General features: G+C 48.5%; 1 protein-coding gene across 1 annotated transcript in view; it reads left to right on the top strand.

Annotated features, from left to right (window-relative positions):
- LOC147663284 (E3 ubiquitin-protein ligase TRIM39-like) overlaps positions 1–18,331 on the top strand; it is a 185,604-nt gene that overhangs the window by 154,272 nt on the left and 13,001 nt on the right. The window contains exon 5 of the mRNA XM_086950557.1: positions 14,374–14,426. Coding sequence (XP_086806683.1) covers positions 14,374–14,426 — 53 coding nt within the window. The remainder of the gene's footprint in view (positions 1–14,373; positions 14,427–18,331) is intronic.

Here is an 18,331-nt window from a genome sequence, read left to right as displayed (position 1 = left end):
AGATTCGTGGGCGTTCCCGCAATTTCTTCCCTCTCCGATCGTCATTGCGGCGGTGGGCAGAGTTTCGTTCTTTTTTCATGGGTTTGTTTTCGTCATTCCATGCTGACCACGGCCGCCGGAAGAAGTACAGGTGAGTGCTTTGTTTTTCTTGCCTTCCCGCCCCCCCTCCCCCTGTCCTGTGCCCGTTCCCGCCCCCCTCCCGCGGTCCGTGTCCCACTTGTAAACGCTTGTTAGTTTAGGTTTTTGCACTTAATGTTTTCACGTGTTCACTCTGTGGAGGCACAAGAAGCTAGAATACTGAGTGGAATAGATATGAGTCACCCACTGGCTTACTGAAAGTGCTTTGTTTTTCTTGCCTTCCCGCCCCCCCCCCCTGTCCTGTGCCCGTTCCCGCCCCCCTCCCGCTGTCCGTGTCCCACTTGTAAATGCTTGTTAGTTTACCCCCCCCTGTCCTGTGCCCGTTCCCGCTCCCCTCCCGCTCTCCGTGTCCCACTTGTAAATGCTTGTTAGTTTAGGTTTTTGCACTCAATGTTTTCACGTGTTCACTCTGTGGAGGCACAATACTGAGTGGAATAGATATGAGTCACCCACTGGCTTACTGAAAGTGCTTTGTTTTTCTTGCCTTCCCGACCCCCCCCCCCTGTCCTGTGCCCGTTCCCGCCCCCCTCCCGCTGTCCGTGTCCCACTTGTAAATGCTTGTTAGTTTATGTTTTTGCACTCAATGTTTTCACATGTTCACTCTGTGGAGGCACAAGAAGCTAGAATACTGAGTGGAATAGATATGAGTCACCCACTAGCTTACTGAAACAATATAAAGAGAGAGCCAAACAGTGGGGATCATAGGTTGGAGGCTGAATGGAAAAGGAGAAAAGCATACAAATGAATCTTAAAAATGGGTAGGAAGAGTAAGGGGAAGAAAGGATGAGATGCACAAAAAGAAACAAGGCCTGAGATGTAGAGATGCTGATAACGAAGGACAGTAGAACGCTAAATGTGGGGAAGAGAGGTGATGTAAGTGGAGAAGTGTGGCTCACGGTGTAGAGCAGGCAGACCCGGAAGCTGAGGTCAGACCCGGGACCAGGGTTCAATTCCCGACGCGGCAGGGTCTTGAGCTCAAATGTCCACGGACTCGATAATTCTCGCTTCGGTGCCTGCTCTAATCATGGGTTCTCACTCTGCAACTCTGGGCATTAAGCTTGCTTAATCTCCACAACGGCCCCCCTGCGGCGGGAGGCCTGGCTTTCACCTTGGGGATGCCCTGTAGGGGCTATCTCACAGGGAAAAGCCAGGACGGGTTCCCTATGCAAGCGCCGGGAAACCTCCGGGTAGCTGTGCGCTCAATAAATGCAATAATAATAATAATAATGTAACGGGCGAACAGGGAGAGTGTGAAGCAAAAAAAAGATTAAATATATACTTAAAGAAAAGAGGCAAAAAAGAAAACAGAAAGGGGTAGCACACAAAAGGAATACACAAGCCTCGTGTAATTTCAATACATTTACACACAGCTCATTATACCCGCTTGTGTCACCAACTGTTAGTAGCTCTCGCCACCTAGTGGCAATATAAAAAAAAAGCTTTGCAAAATAATTTGAAAGTAAGTGTAAGGCTTGGATGCACACAGTGAATATTCAACCCCGGGCACGAGAGTAACCCAGCTCCGCAATTCGGTAGCTCTCTCCGCAGGTTTTGTGACAAATGGAGCACGTTAAGCCACATTATGAGAGCAAGCTCGTTCAAATCTGATAAGGATTTTTAAAGTATGTTTATGTGGGTTCTTTACGTGAGTTAGGGGGTAAATTGGTGGCAAATTGTGCATTTTAAAAGCACATCCATGAAGCTGTCTAATCTCCCATCCAAAGTGTGGGAACCAGCGGGGGGAGAAGGTCATGGTAATCCAGCTTGTTTGCCTGATGCTGACTTCCCTGGTGTCGGAGGCCTGCCCCCACCAGTTTCCCAGCTCAGCCACCTCAGCTCTTACCAAAGCAATGCACAATCCACGAAGAAGCCATGACGCTTGGAAACTAAACCAGTCTTTTTTGGCACAATCATCCTTAGCAGTGTCTGTGCAGAATCGGACCATGTCTTATACCTACAGCATTATAGAACTCCTCCTCAGCACTACGGCTATAGGGCCTTAGGGAAAAGTAGGAAGGGGCAGAGTTGCAATTACTGGCGCATCCCTGCAAATTAGCAGGGATGCGCCAGTAATTGTGCGCTGCAGCTCCGCCACCCATGATGCGCCGCATTTACAATGCGGCGCACCATGGGACAAAAACAGCACAGATGCATCACGCATCTGTGCCGTAAAAGCGGCGCATTGCAGGAGTTGCATCGCAAGCGCGACGCAGCTCCAGCAATGCTTCGGGGGTGCCCTATCTGGACAATGCTGCGTCAAGCCTTACGCCTGCTTCAAGCAGACGGAGGATTTTGACTCCGCATTGGCCTAAAAGTGACTGAGTGAAGTCTTGTAGATTTCACTCAGCCACTTTTAGGAAGCGTTCCTGCGCAGGTAAGCCCCCCTCTGTGCCAGAACGCCTCCTTATGGCGCAGGGCTTTACAACGTGACTCATCTCCCAGATGCGTCACATTGTTAATACCCCGCACCATGGCGCACCTTTTGCGCCGCCGCTGCGTCACAAAAATGACGCATCAGCGGCACAAAAGAGGCGCAAGGGGCTTGTAAATCTGCCCCGAAGGGTCTAAATCAACAAGTTGATACTGAAATCTGAAAGACTCTTGGGAACTGTCTGCTATTCTCAAACTGAAAGAGTGAATTTCACCAAATCTACAGGGTAAGGCAATGGCCATTCAGAACATGGCCGCCAGGGTAAAACCCATGTAAGTCCCTCTCACAGAGGAAAAAAGGTCAAAGTTCACCACGATTTTTCTTATCCATAAAATTGGAAAGGAGACACAAGACATATTTCAAAAGCCAGGGACTAGAAAGGTCAAGAATCAACTTCATTACTTGCTGTATCTATCCACAGGTACATGACACTGTAGAATCCTCTGAGGAAGTGTCAGCATTGCTCTATGCAATCTAGTGAGTTATGATGAGCCAGGAGATAGGCGCAGTCATCTGATATATTGCTTCTCGCCAGTGAGGTTGAGAATGTGTAGAACTTCATCAAAGATTTAAGTTACAAGACATGAACCATGAGAGTATCAACAACATATTGATTGAAACCTTATTTGAAAAAAGAGATCTCAGCCTTGGGGTGAAATCCCATGCAGTCAAATGTTGTTCTTGCCCACTCTCACAATGTGGCATCTGTCTGTGCACGAATCAGCATGACTGCTAGCCATTTGACTAGAGTGTTGATTTTGTCTCGCTTTTTCCTTTCCTTGTGGCCGGAGAAAGTATGGCCTTTTTAGGTTTTGCCTGGCGTCGCTGCCAAGCAGCGTTCGCGCCGGCGAAAACTTTTGAGAAGAGTATGGTGCCTTTGTCACGCCTCTCACTTCCATTGGCTAGCTCCATAAATGGAGGCTAGCCATTGGAAGTGAGATCTGTCCGTCATGGTCCGAGGCGATTCGTGGGCGTTCCGGCGAGATTTTTCTCATCCTGCCCCTTTTCTCACGTCATGCGGCTGTGGGCGTGTGTTTTTTTTTCTTTCTCCCGTGATGTTTTCGTCTTTTTGGGAAGTGCCTTTAGCCCGAGTGGTCGGCGAGATTTACGTTGCCAGGAAGTTGTTGTTATTTTCGATCAGGTAAGCAGCATTTTGTTTAGAATTTGGCTCCGTGTTGTGAATGTTTGTGTTTGCACAGTATGCTTGTAACAGATATTTTTTTTATTTGAGATTTATTTTGGCTCGTCTTTTACTCGTCTCGTGTATCCCGTCTTATGTCGCCTCCCCTTTGTGTGTCTCGTTGCTGTTTGTGCGTGTATCCTGTCTCATGTTGTCTGTTTGTTTGTTTTACGTTTTTAGGTTTCGCCTCCGTGTGCCTGTTAACCCACCCCCCCCCGCTGTCCGTGAGCCCGTTCACCCGCCCCCCTCCAGCTGTCCGTGGGCCCGTCCTACCCCAATGAAAAGGTAGCAAATGCGTCCACTTCGCATTGAAGCGGGAAGCAGGGAAGAAAGGGAGTTGTTTGACTTGGTGTCTGTTGTGGCAGCTGCTGGCTACCATCAGCCCCGCAGAGCTGCAGTTGCAAGCGTTGTAGTTGTCTGTTTGTTTGTTTTACGTTTTTAGGTTTCGCCTCCGTGTGCCTGTTAACCCGCCCCCCCCTCCCGCTGTCTGTGAGCCTGTTCACCCGCCCCCCTCCCGCTGTCCGTGGGCCCGTCCTACCCCAAAGAAAAGGTAGCAAATGCGTCCACTTCGCATTGAAGCGGGAAGCAGGGAAGAAAGGGAGTTGTTTGACTTGGTGTCTGTTGTGGCAGCTGCTGGCTACCATCAGCCCCGCAGAGCTGCAGTTGCAAGCGTGAGACCCGTTGACGAAGGGGCACTGGGCCTCTCTTCCGGTGGTCCTCGCTTGGTACAGTGATGGTGCTCACATGGCGCTCAGACGCAATAGCATCTTTCGGCCTGGCTGGTCTCCCTCCCTCGCTGAGCAGTGCCTAGATTCCGTTCAGCACGGCTGATTAGCTGACCACCAGCCAATACAAAGGGGCTCCTGCAAATAGTATCCAATAGCGCACGGTTCAGGAAGGGTGCACATCAGAGCAGCTGAGCACACCAGCAGGGGCTTATTTACACCAGGACCCGTGGCCATGAGGGGTCAACTTCACCTCCATTAGTGCCAATGTTTTATTACAAATATATGTGAGGGGCCCATTTTCTTCCGTAATCTAGTGCCCATGAAGCTCTTTCTACATCACTGCCCACACACCCTTGTTGACAGTCTGCCAGCCCTTCTTTCCATTTCATGGATTTCCAGTTCCGGAAGCCCCACCGTCCATGATGTCTCCATCAAGCCAGGGGCCTGGGTAGAGCAGTGACCCTGCAGACAGAGGCTCCAGGTTCAAGTGCCACCTGACCACATGGCCCAGTCTCAATCCGTGTACACAGACCACCAGGATCGGACTGGCCCAATTGGCTGGTCTGACAGATCAGTATAAGGGTCGTTTTGTTTTTTTTAGAAGTTTGTAGGCCTATTTATGGCGTGATGGGTACGTTTTTAGCTATGATCCCCTGCTATTACAACACACATTGGCCGCAGACAACACAGGTGCATGCATGGAGCCTCCCATACTTTTTTAAAGAACAGCCCAACGTTGCTTTCCTTCAATTTGTGATTTTGTGTACACACTTCTTATATTCTTTCCATGAGACAGTCGAAAGCATTTAAAGTGATTTTCAGTCCGTAGAATAAACTGCACTTTTTTTGTAATGTTCAGGTTAGCACTGTTGTGGTTCTGCTACAGTAGTTTGTAAAAAGAGGTTGTACATTTTGGATATTGCCTATTCCTTCTGCATTTTCATTTGTTATACTTTTTAGGTTTCGCCTGGCGTGTGTGTGTGTGGGGGGCTCTGGGTGGGTGTGTGTGGCTCTGGGTGGGTGTGTGTGGCTCTGGGTGGGTGTGTGTGTGTGTGTGGCTCTGGGTGGGTGTGTGTGTGTGTGTGGCTCTGGGTGTGTGTGTGTGTGGGGGGCTCTGGGTGTGTGTGTGTGTGTGGGGCTCTGGGTGGGTGTGTGTGTGTGTGTGGGGCTCTGGGTGGGTGTGTGTGTGTGGCTCTGGGTGTGTGTGTGGGGGGGCTCTGGGTGTGTGTGGGGCTCTGGGTGTGTGTGTGGCTCTGGGTGTGTGTGTGTGTGTGTGTGTGTGTGGCTCTGGGTGTGTGTGTGGTAGTAATTGCTGTCTGCTGAGCTCGTTTGTATGGTACAATATTACACAACAATCTTGGTGGTAGTGTTCCTCAGGAAGAGAAAACGTCCGCACCTTCTGTTGTTGACTATTTTCACTGTATAAGTAGTACGTGAGGTAACAAAAAGAGGTGCACTGGGAACTTGGTAAGACACCCACCACCAAGGGTGTGAAACAAAGCAACTTAATGCTAGTATCAAAAAATCCGAATTAACCAAGTTACACAAGCACCCTCTAAGAAATCAAATATCCAGGGAATTTCTATAGAGCATTAGTTAGTTCAAGGTTTTTACACCAATGTCACCAAGAGTTCATTTGGAAATGTGGAGCTTCAAAGTATGGGTCCAAACCAGTTGTTGTGCTTCAAAATCTTTATTTTAAACACATTAAAAGTTTTCCAGCTTTACACTGCCGACACGTGTTTCGCCCACTCAGGGGCTTTTTCAAGGCAATTTTGGTCAATATTGACAGGTCTGGCGGTCGGGAAGTTCTTATAGACCGAGGGAAGTATAGAGTGTCAATTGTCAGAATCCTATCAGTGACAGTAATCACGGCGAGATGTTGACGTTGTATGTTCTACCTTATGGTTTCTAGATGATGAGCCCCATGCTGAGTTTAGTAGTGATGCGGGAAGTCAAGAAGGTATATTTTAGTAATATAGCGCGAGTCGCTGCATGAACCTTGGTCAGCGCCCAGCAGTGCAGATCCGGCCACAGTACGAACCATTAGAAGACTTATCAAGGTCATTTGGACTCTGGCCCACATGAATAAAAGACTTATCTTCATGCAGCGACTCGCGCTATATTGGTTAATTCAGATTTTTTGTATGGTACAATAGGTCTCACATTGCGAGAGATTAAGCTAATGGCAATTTGAATGACAAAACCAACACATAAATACAAATTTTGTCATTTACAATGCCAATATCTCTAACTTTTCCAAAGGCGAAACCATTGCATTGTAAATGCTTGTTGTTCTCAGTGGGTACTCTTCGTGACAAGATAGGGGATGTGTAGCAAGGGTAGTTTCTGATGGCTTCCGATATTTGGTATCTATGTCACCACCGATCCTGACTCATTCTACGACAATAATCTCCAGGGTCCCCTACAGAATCTCAGGAGAGACGTTTGCCACTGGAGGGCCCTGCCCTTGTCCCTTCTTGGACGAGCTGCTTTGTCCACGATGATGGCACTGCAGCGGTTTCTTTACTTGTGCAAAATGCACCATTCTCAGTCCCCGATACCAACTTCCGGACTATAGAGACTGAATTAAGGACCTTGTTGTGGGACGGAGTGCCCCTCATATAGCCCTCAGAAAACTGACACATGACTCGTATGACGGTGGTATTACGTTGCCCGACATCCACAGATATTACCAGGCAGCACAGCTCACCACTGTTAACCAATGTGTACATCGGCCTCCAGCCAATACGGTGTTTCATATGGACTGTTATGTGTTACGGCCACTTGAATACACACGATTACTGTACACCTCCCCATGTTATATGATCCTCACAGGACCCACCGCTCTTCCGGTCCAACTGTGGCACACAACTCTTAAAACACTGGACTGGGAGGGTAGGATCACCCAGACAACACCACTATGGGACTCAGGAATACTGGGCACATTAGGCCGAAGCCCGCTTTGATAAATGGGACCTGATAGGTTTCTCCAGGGAGGGAGATCTATGGAGGGGTGGAACAGTTTTGCCGTTTCCTGACTTACAGCATGAATATTACCTCGTCGACCCAGAAACCTTCTGATACCTTCATGTCCACCACACTTTATGGCAGCCACGTATATATACCCATCAGTAGGCTAATTCCTTATTTGGATGTAACACAATACGAGTAGGTTTGAGTGAGAATAGTTCTTTTTTTTGTCACATGATTTGAGTCCATTTCACTAATTATAATTTTTTCATAGAAAACGTTGTAAAAGAAAGAGAACAGCTGACGCTCACAACCCTTTCTCTACTTGTCCTTTTGAGTTTGAAAAGGTCCAGGGCTTTGAGCAAAATTCCTCCATTACATAGGGATTCATTTCCAGATTCAGGATCTCTGGCCGTTCTGGTTTACCCTAAACTTTAATGGCAGCGGTCCCTGAAGGGGAGGTCCTCCCTGAAGCATCCCTGTTAGAAAACAGAATATTAGATGACTACATGGTATGCGAAGCAATCTCCTTAACGTATAAAAAACGAATTAACAGTGCATCCGACACATTGCTTCAGCTCCAGCAACGTTGGATACTGACATAGGAGACATGGAGGATGAGGACTGGCTGGTAGCCCTAGCCTCTCCCAAAGAGATGGCGATCAGATCACGATTTCGTCTGGTGCAACTCAAGATACCACACAGGGCCTATGTCTTTTGCAATACATTGGTCAAAATGGGAAGGAGTCCTGAATCAGCTTGCGTACGCAGGTGTGGGGGAGAAGGTACCTCTTACCATATACTCTGGCACTGTCCAGCAATACAGACTTATTGGACCTCAGTAGTGGCCTGTATTAACAGTGTCAGAGGTGGGGGTTCGTCTCCCTCGGCGAAGTGCTGCCTCCTGAATGTGTGGGAGGCCACGGACCTGGGCCGCATGGAGCAAATATGAGTCACTTTAGGCCTCATGGTCCCCAAAAGGAAGATAGCAAGATTGTGGGAAGCAGAATCCCCACCACAGCTCAAGGATTGGAGGCGTGATATGGACTGACGATGGTGGCGGAGAAGGTGATCTATGGGGGTCGCGGTTGCCCCCGTAAGTGGGAAAAGAGTTGGGGGTCACTGGAATGAACTTCTGCTCTGCTTTAGGAATGAGGTCCTCTGCAATGGCCATGGGCGGGAATGTACTCACAAATGTATGTAGTGATGTAGACTTATGATAACGTCGAGTTCCAACTTGTGTGAAGCGGGGGATCCTGTCTCTATTATGTAATCTAGAAAGCCTGATGATATTGATTGGATTTTCCCGTCGTCTTATATTCAACTAGCAGCCCGTCCCGACCTTGTCTCGGAGCAATCAGGCTTCCCCAACCCCCGCCCACCCCAACATTGTGCAGCAGCCCGGCCCCCCGCCCGCCCCGACATTGTCAAGCAGGCCGGGCCCCCGCCCGCCCTGTCCTCCGCCTGCCCCGACCCCCGCCTGCCCCGACACCCGCCTGCCCGGAGCCTTACCTTAGTCGCCGCTCCTCCCCGCGCTCCTCATTTCACCGAACATTGTGCAGCAGCCCAGCCCACTGCCCGCCCCGACATTGTCAAGCAGCCCGGGCCCCCGCCCGCCCCGACCCCCGTCTGCCCGGAGCCTTACCTCAACCGCTGCTCCTCCCCCGCTCTCCTCATTTCACCGCTCCTCGCCGCTTACCGCTCCTCCCGCCTGTCCACCGGTCCTCACCGCCATTCCGCCGTTTGTCACCGCTCCTCCCTGGCGCCATGTCCGCAGCTCCTCCTCGCGTTCCTAGACGCCGCTCCTCCCCGCGCTCCTGACGTCAGCACGCAGGTCGCGGCCGGCACTACTTCGAAGGGACTACTTTTTTTTTTTTTAATAACGCATATTTTTATACTTTATATAGCCTATGTCCATCTGCACACCCTGACGATTGCAATGATGTATCGGGTGTGCTGATTGGCGCTGTGGTTCCCGAGTTTACCCGCCTCAAAAGGTGCAAAGTTCTTCCTTTATATTAGTAGTATAGATATAGATATAGATAGATATAGATTAAAATGCATTTCATTTTTTTATAATTACATGTATGGTTGCATAGTTTTAAATTCAAAATAGGTGATTAAAATATTTTATAGTTAAATCTTAAAAATACACTATTTTTAAATCTATTTAAAATATGAATTGTATTTATTTATTTTTAACTGTTTTAAATAATTTAATTTGCAGTATTAACTGGTTTTAAGTCCCTACATCCCTTATTTTCTATGGGAGGGTGTTGTAATATCACTGGTTGAACATATGCACTGCTGAACTTACTACTTTGAACACTAAAACGTAGTAAGCTTACTCATAAGTGTCCGTTACTTTTGTGAATCCGGCCGGTGCCTAGAGCGTTCGCTGCTCTCAGAACACCCTTCAGAGCGTTATAGCTCATTCCTCAGAAAACATTCAGCTCTCCCTGCATGGTGATGGTGATATTACCCCTAACTGAGGGCCAGTACCTTATCAGCGCTGGAGGCAGGCCTGGGAGCGCTATCAGCACCCCCTGCAGGTGTCAGAGAGTTTAGCGATGCCTCACAATAGACCATCAGTGTGACAGCACTTAGTTCCGGCCCGGAGCACTATCCATCTACAGTGCAAGTAGCACCTCGGAGCGCTTTCCTCCCACCGCACCTCGGGGCGCTATCCTCCCATCGCACCTCGGGGCGCTATCCTCCCATCGCACCTCGGGGCGCTATCCTCCCATCGCACCTCGGAGCGCTATCCTCCCATCGCACCTCGGAGCGCTATCCTCCCATCGCACCTTGGAGCGCTATCTGTCCAGGGGGCAGGCAGCCGTGGCCTTGAAGTGCTATTCGTCCAGGGTGCAGGCAGCAGTCCCCCTCCCTCCTGCTCAGGCGACAAGGCTCTCGTTGTGGCTCTTGCGGCGCTGAAAGGCCTTTTGTGCTCCCCGCATCCCTCCATTAGGGCCCATCATGGGATGAGACAGGGCCGGGCGCCCCGCTCTGGAGGCCGCACAACAGAGGCTCTGTGACTGCGGCCTGGCACCGGCCCCGCCCGCCCCTCACCTGGGCCCCTCTCGTCGCCCCTCGGCCGCTTTGTACTGCCATTACCCGTGCCCTGCATTTGGCCTCGTCCGTGCACCTGACCCCGGCCCGCCAGATATGCGTGACTGAGCGGGTCTGGACCCGTCCCCGGCTGTGGGCGGAGTCCTGCCCCTCGCCCGCAGAGTGCCCTCTAAACTGCAGTCTGTAGTCAAAGCAGTGTGCAGAACCATGCCTGGAACACCTGTAACTACAACAGTATTCAGGTCGTGCAGCCCGGGCCCCCGCCCGCTAGGGCCCCCGCCCGCCCCGACCCCCGCCTGCCCGCCCCTACCGCCGCCTGCCGGGAGCCTTACCTCAGCATCCGCTCCTCATTTCACCGCTTACCACTCCTTCCGCCTGTCCGCCGGTCCTCACCACTCCTCCCCCGCGCCATGTCCACCGCTCTTCCTCACGTTCCTGGACGCCGCTCCTCAACGCGCTCCTGAAGTCAGCAGGTCACGGCCGGCGCTACTTCGAAGGGACTACTTTAAATTTTTATGTTCATTTTTTAAATAACGCATATTTTTATACTTTATATAGCCTATGTCCATCTGCACACCCTGACGATTACAATGATGTATCGGGTGTGTGGATTGGCGCTGTGGTTCCCGAGTTTACCCGCCTCAAAGGTGCAAAGTTCTTCCTTTATAATAGTAGTATAGATAAAAAGATGTGATAAAAAAACTCTATAAGCCTGTACCCTGTCATGGTCCAGGTGTTGTGTTGCAGTCCTTCCAGCAGCAGGGCAGTCCTTCCAGCAGCAGGGCAGTCCTTCCAGCAGCAGGGCAGTCCTTCCAGCAGCAGGGCAGTCCTTCCAGCAGCAGGGCAGTCCTTGCAGCAGCAGGGCAGTCCTTGCAGCAGCAGGGCTGTCCTTGCAGCAGCAGGGCAGTCCTTTCAGCAGCAGGGCAGTCCTTCCAGCAGCAGGGCAGTCCTTCCAGCAGCAGGGCAGTCCTTCCAGCAGCAGGGCAGTCCTTGCAGCAGCAGGGCTGTCCTTGCAGCAGCAGGCCAGTCCTTCCAGCAGCAGGGCAGTCCTTGCAGCAGCATGGCAGTCCTTCCAGCAGCAGGGCAGTCTTTGCAGCAGCATGGCAGTCCTTCCGGCAGCAGGGCAGTCCTTTCAGCAGCAGGGCAGTCCTTCCAGCAGCAGGGCAGTCCTTGCAGCAGCATGGCAGTCCTTCCAGCAGCAGGGCAGTCCTTGCAGCAGCATGCATGGCAGTCCTTGCAGCAGCATGGCAGTCCTTCCAGCAGCAGGGCAGTCCTTCCAGCAGCATGGCAGTCCTTCCAGCAGCATGGCAGTCCTTGCAGCAGCATGGCAGTCCTTCCAGCAGCAGGGCAGTCCTTGCAGCAGCATGGCAGTCCTTCCAGCAGCAGGGCAGTCCTTCCAGCAGTGGGGCAGTCCTTGCAGCCGCAGGGCAGTCCTTGCAGCAGCAGGGCAGTCCTTCCAGCAGCAGGGCTGTCATTCCAGCAGCAGGGCATTCCTTTCAGCAGCAGGGAAGTCCTTGCAGCAGTTGGGCAGTCCTTCCAGCAGCAGGCCAGTCCTTCCAGCAGCAGGGCAGTCCTTCCAGCAGCAGGCCAGTCCTTCCAGCAGCAGGGCAGTCCTTCCAGCAGTAGGGCAGTCCTTCCAGCAGTAGGGCAGTCCTTCCAGCAGCAGGGCAGTCCTTGCAGCAGCAGGCCAGTCCTTCCAGCAGCAGGGCAGTCCTTTCAGCAGGAGGGCAGTCCTTCTTCTGAATCTTCCACATGTCCAGGAGTGTTCTGATGAAATGTTCTGAAGGTCCCCATTTCATACTGGTGCCAGCTTTTTGTGGGGAAATTCTCCAACCAACCCCAAAACTGGTTATGGTCAGTTCTTCCCCATCCCCTGGTCTTGTCTCTAAACTGTCCAGAGTGACAAAGGCAAGGCCAGGCCTGATGTCAGTTTCCTTGTGTGAATCTTTAGAGGTGTAATTAGGGTGGGGTCCAGCTTCTCCCCAGCCATCCTATCAGGAAGGCCCTTCCCCCTTACATCCTTTGCTCAGTGTCTGGAAGGGTGTACACCAACGCCAATATGTTTTAAGGGAGAATCAGTCGGAGCTGGGAGGCTTTGACTGCAGCATTCATTGCAACCCACATTTGACCCATTAAAGGTCATCTGATGGATGCATTGTAGGTGTAAATAACCCCAGACTGGGATTGAATAAAGGGCTTTGGATGCACATCCTCGTGCACGTGGGGGCTTCGAGGGCACAGTGGGTTCTTATTTAACACATCTCGTTCTCACAACTGTACGCACAAAGAAGCAGTCAAGACGGTAATATTATATATCAATAATAAAATGAATGCCCATGCTGACCCTATGGAACCCCCATAGGATAAATCACAGATAGATCCTATGGATGCCACAGACAAGTTCAGCCAAAGATGAAGGAAGAATCCTAAGTAGTAACAGCGCCTCGAGGTTGCAGCGTATAGTGACATGAACTTGCCTCTCTCCAGAGGTAGTATGCTGCGCTGATCCCATTAAAAGTTCTAGAACAGGGAAGACGGGCTCTACAGTGGCCGGGATTGTGTGTTTATTGATCCAAGGTTCTAGAGCAACGATGAAGGGTTTAAAGTTGTAGGTATTGCGTACTAACCCCACCAAGGTTCTAGAGCTTAGATTATGGTGATTACACTTGCAGGGATTATGTGCCTGTCTCCCTCTGTAGTGAGGGTATGTGGGCAGAGAACTGTGGGCAGAGATCTCTGGGCCGAGATCTCCCAAAGTACTGGAGCTTTTACGCATTCATCATTGCTGATAACAATATTTCCATTACCCACTGTGTGTAGCGTAACAACCTGAGAAGGATGAAAGGGTGAGAGCTGGATTTCACAGGTATGTCTTACAGGTCAGACAGATGCTGGTAGTGAGCACTTACCTCACTGAGCTATCTTGTAAACTTGAGGATATATTTTTAGAGGAGTTTGTGCTCTAAAGTTCTTTCTGTATTGGTCTCTTTACCAGTCCATTGCCTAAGCATTAAAAATGTATAAACTCTGAATATTAGTGACCATTCACCTTTTCCTACCCATCACGAGCACACGGATTCTTCTCTCGTTCCTTGAGCAACCTTTGTACCTTCTTTTTGTCTAAATTAACTTTTGATCTGGTTCAAGTATATAAAATTAAATATACTGGACTTAAACAATTCTTTGACGCTTTCGTGTTTTACATTGACTGTACGTTTTGAAAAATGCTATCTTAGATAGCAGGGTATGTTGTTGTGTTCATTGTTGGTATGTCTTACCAGTGTTTGACTTAATTAAGCAACACACACATGATAAATTATAAATTACTCTTCTCTAAAGCAGTCACGGATCTCTTGTTCATTACCTGATTGGCTATATGTTCCTAACTAATGTGGCATCTGAATTTATGGTGTTTTCGGAGCACGTGTAACCCCTCCAAACATGCGTGCATTATTGGGGCCAATCTCCGGCTGTGTGTACTTTATATACACAAGACTCCACCAGAAGCAGATGTAACCTGTTAGTCAGCCCCCCTCTCTCACTGAGCTGACCACCGTTCATAGACGACCCAATCTGAGGCACTCCGTGGACTCACATGAAGCATACTGGTCTCGCTGAGCTATCTGCCTTAGAACACCCACATCCTGTCATAAGATATTAAAGGTACTTTTGGATATTGTTAGAGCTTCGACTGTGGTGTATGAACAGTAACTCACACTGAGCTCTAGTCCGCAGGCGCTGCTCTTTATACTGAATCTTATTTCAAATACAGGTCTTATGTGATGTTCATCCTCTGTTCCTGTAGCCGTCATTTCTCTTTAATACAAAGATGACGTGTGTGTTATTCATTACAGGTGTAATAATGTGAAGATTCAGTGCCCAGAGATGGTGGTGACGAGTTATAAAGGTAAATATCATTGACGATTATCTCTGTATGTTATGGTTCATGAAAATGATGTGGTATGGTATGGTTTTGTGTGGTATGGTATAGAATGTAATGTTCGTATGGTATGGGTTAGGAAGGGAGGAGATTGTTTATGGTATGGTATTGTATGGTTTGGAACGTTATGATTGGATGGGATGGTGTGGTGTGCTATGGGTTGGTATCATGGTGTAATATGGTATGATGGGATGGTGTGGTGTGGATTGGTGTGGTGTGCTATGGAATGGTATGGCATGGAATGTTATGGTGGTATGGTATGGGGTAGGAAGGGATTAGATGCCATTGGATGGTGTGGATTGGAGTTTTATGGAATGGTATGTTATGGCGGTATGGTATGGACATTATAATGGGATGGTGTGATGTGATCTTGGGTGGGATCATAGTATAATATGGGATGGCATGGAATTGCACCTCAGAATTTGGCATGTACTGCATAACTCATTCTGTGTTCCAGAGTTCTAGCTCCAACAGTGACCTAACACTTGCTTCTGCAAAGACCCAGCACATACTGACCCAGGGCATGCATCTACACTGACCTAGTACATGCATCTACACTGACCTAACACATGCACCTACACTGACCTACAGCACATGCACCGACACTGATCTAACGTATGCACCTATAGTGACGTAGTGTATGAACCTACACTGACCTAGCACATGCACCCAAGCTGGCCTAGCGCATATATCTACTCTGATGTAGTGCATCCATCTACAATGCAGTGTAGTGTATGACTAGAACTGTATACCTTGGAGTAGATCTGTCATTCTGTGCCATCAAATGCAGTGTACTGACTGGTACTGTATACCTTCGAGTAGCTCTCTTGTTCTGTATCATATAATATAGAGTACTAACTAGTACAGTATGTCTTGGATAAATCCTGTTTTCTGTACCATCTAATGCACTGTACTGGCTAGTACTGTATACCTTGGAGTAGTTTGCCATCTTATGTGGATTACTAGCTTCTACTCTATGCCTTTGGGGTAGCTCTGTCACTCTTCACCATCTAATGCAGTGTTCTGACTAGTACTGTATACCTTCTAATAACTCTGTACCATGTAATGCAGTGTACTGACTAGTACTGTATACTTTCTAATAACTCTCTCGCTCTGTCCCATGTAACACAGTGTACTGACTAGCACTGTATACCTTCTAATAACTCTGTACCATGTAATGGAGTGTACTGACTAGTACTGTATACTTGCTAATAACTCTCTCGCTCTGTCCCATGTGACGCAGTGTACCGACTTGCACTGTATACCTTCTAATAACTCTGTACCATGTAATGCAGTGTACTGATTAGTACTGTATACTTTCTAATAACTCTCTCGCTCTGTCTCATGTAACGCAGTGTACTGACTAGCACTGTATACCTTCTAATAACTCCCTTACTCTGTACCATCTAACGCAGTGTACTGACTAGTACTGTATACCTCTAGTAGCTTTCCTTCCCTGCAGCATCCATTGCGGTGTACTGATTACTACTGTATACTTTTGAAGTATTTGAAGTAGCTTTGTCACTCTGTACTGACTAGTAAAGATCACCTTCTAGCACCTCTGAGATGCACCCCAGCTGGAGAACATTTGCCCCAAGATTCCTCATCCTTTTCTACCTGAAGGACAGCTGTCGAAGCCTGATTTATTTTTGAGAAGCAGCTTCACCACTTGTGAGCCTTTTCTTTCCTCCTAGTTCTTGCTTCTGCACTAACTTTGCTGCTTTGACTCTTATTTTCCAGTAGTGGGGAAACTTCCAGTAGTAAGGTTGGATCTAATTGTAATAAGGGTTTGCTTATCATGTCACTATTTATTCGGCTGGTGTCCTTTTTAGGTCTCGCTACCTATCAATGCGCGCAAGCGCATTGAGCGGAGCGAGAATTCAAGTGCTCAAAATCCTCGTGAAACGACGGGCTTTTTGCTGCGGTTTTCTTCGAGTTCACGTGGCCACAGGCACGCGCTTTTGGGCCATAAACTTGCATTTCTCCTCCCCAGCCAGCTTCCCCCAGGCCGTAGCAGCACTCCTCCCACACCTTTGAAGTGAAGCTTAGCTTCACTTCAAAAGCCCCTGCTGCTTCACACCGTGTCGCATTTCTCCTCCCCCTTCTCTGCCTTCCCTCCGTCTTGTTTTTTTTGCTGTTTGCATTTAACCGGCTCTACATGCCGAGCTGTGACCGCAATCTTTTACCCAGAGTAGATGCTATGCAGGAATGTCAGTAGAGTGGTTATTCTAATCGAAGCACAAAGTTACCTTTTGTAGAACCTTCAGTACCGTCTCACTGTTTTTGTGCTCACTGTACTCTGATATAGCAGAAATTCGCTGTGTTGACCCGAACATTCAAAAGAATAAATATGGATTTTAACTTCTTAGCTGCATAAGTGAGTTTGTTTCAAGCGCTATGCAAAACTTCAAAATCAAACCTTTTACATGTAGTGTGTGTCAAGTGCTCTCTTTTACACAGTGTCACTTGGATGTTCCCCATTCCAAAGACTCATGGTTTTCCTGTAAACTTTTATTTTTAATGTGCAGAAAAATGTGTAGCTGCACCTAGCATATACATCGGATTACCGTATTCCACAGTGGAGGTGTAGCTGCACCCAGCATGCACATCTGATTACCGTATTCCACAGTGGAGGTGTAGCTGCACCTAGCATGCACATCTGATTACCGTATTCCACAGTGGCGGCGTAGCTGCACCTAGCATGCACATCTGATTACCGTATTCCACAGTGGCGGCGTAGCTGCACCTAGCATGCACATCTGATTACCGTATTCCAAAATGGCGATGTAGCTACACCTAGCATGCACATCTGATTACCGTATTCCAAAATGGCGATGTAGCTACACCTAGCAGGCACATCTGATTACCGTATTCCAAAATGGCGATGTAGCTACACCTAGCATGCACATCTGATTACCGTATTCCAAAATGGCGATGTAGCTACACCTAGCATGCACATCTGATTACCATATTCCACAATGGCCGCATTGTGACTTTTTTTCTGCTCGTGCTTTGCAATGAGGTTATATTGCAACATTATTTTCTAGACAACGATTGAGTGTGATTGGTGCAAGTGTTACAATTTTATTGTCCTCTCATGCAGAAGTAAGAGACATGAACTATATTTTAAGAGGGAGCGTTTCTTCTTAAAACCGAAATATCCTTATAATTACTGAATCAGATCGATTATCTCTTTAGAGAGATGTTTTGCCCCCTGCGGTTCAGACGCAATGGTTGTAATATTTTACTTATTGTATGGTTCAAGGGATAAGGTTTATTTTCACCTCTCATTAGAATGAGTGCCTGAGGTACATGAATCAGAGCAATAGTATATTTTGAATTCATTTTGGATTATTGATTGTTGATTTGTCCCGCCAGAAGCTTTCCACCTATTATTAGCCATTTAGAAAATAAAACAAAAAAAGCGTTGTTTTGTACTGCGATGTGATGTACTGCGGGGTGATGTTCGGGCCAATGGGAAGCAACACAATCACACTGCAAAAGGCTGCGATGTGTTTCTTCACGATCTAATGGACGGGGCGACGTCATAGACGCGGTGTTACAGCGCGCGATCAGTGTGACCGCGATGTATCGTCATACATCCTTAAGGAAGCCGCTCCTTGCTCCTACACCAGTTACTTTGTTGTAACATTAATGATTTCGGTATGATAATTAGTTGAGAGTATGTGGGGAGCAAATCGTGGATGGAGTGACAAACATATTGTTAGGATGTGGGGACTTACTCTCAGGTACTAGAGCGACCATGCAGTTCTTTTGCTTGCTGCGTCATCGCACAGCGGCACCAGCCATACCACTCACCATGGGACGCCAGCTTACTCAGCACAACTTACTCCCTCTTGCCGGTCATCACA

The sequence above is a fragment of the Lissotriton vulgaris genome, unplaced genomic scaffold (assembly GCF_964263255.1).
Source record: "Lissotriton vulgaris unplaced genomic scaffold, aLisVul1.2 SCAFFOLD_481, whole genome shotgun sequence".
Lineage (NCBI taxonomy): Eukaryota > Metazoa > Chordata > Amphibia > Caudata > Salamandridae > Lissotriton > Lissotriton vulgaris.
The sequence above is the reverse complement of the archived record's forward strand: the minus strand, read 5'-3'. Positions and strand labels throughout refer to the sequence as shown.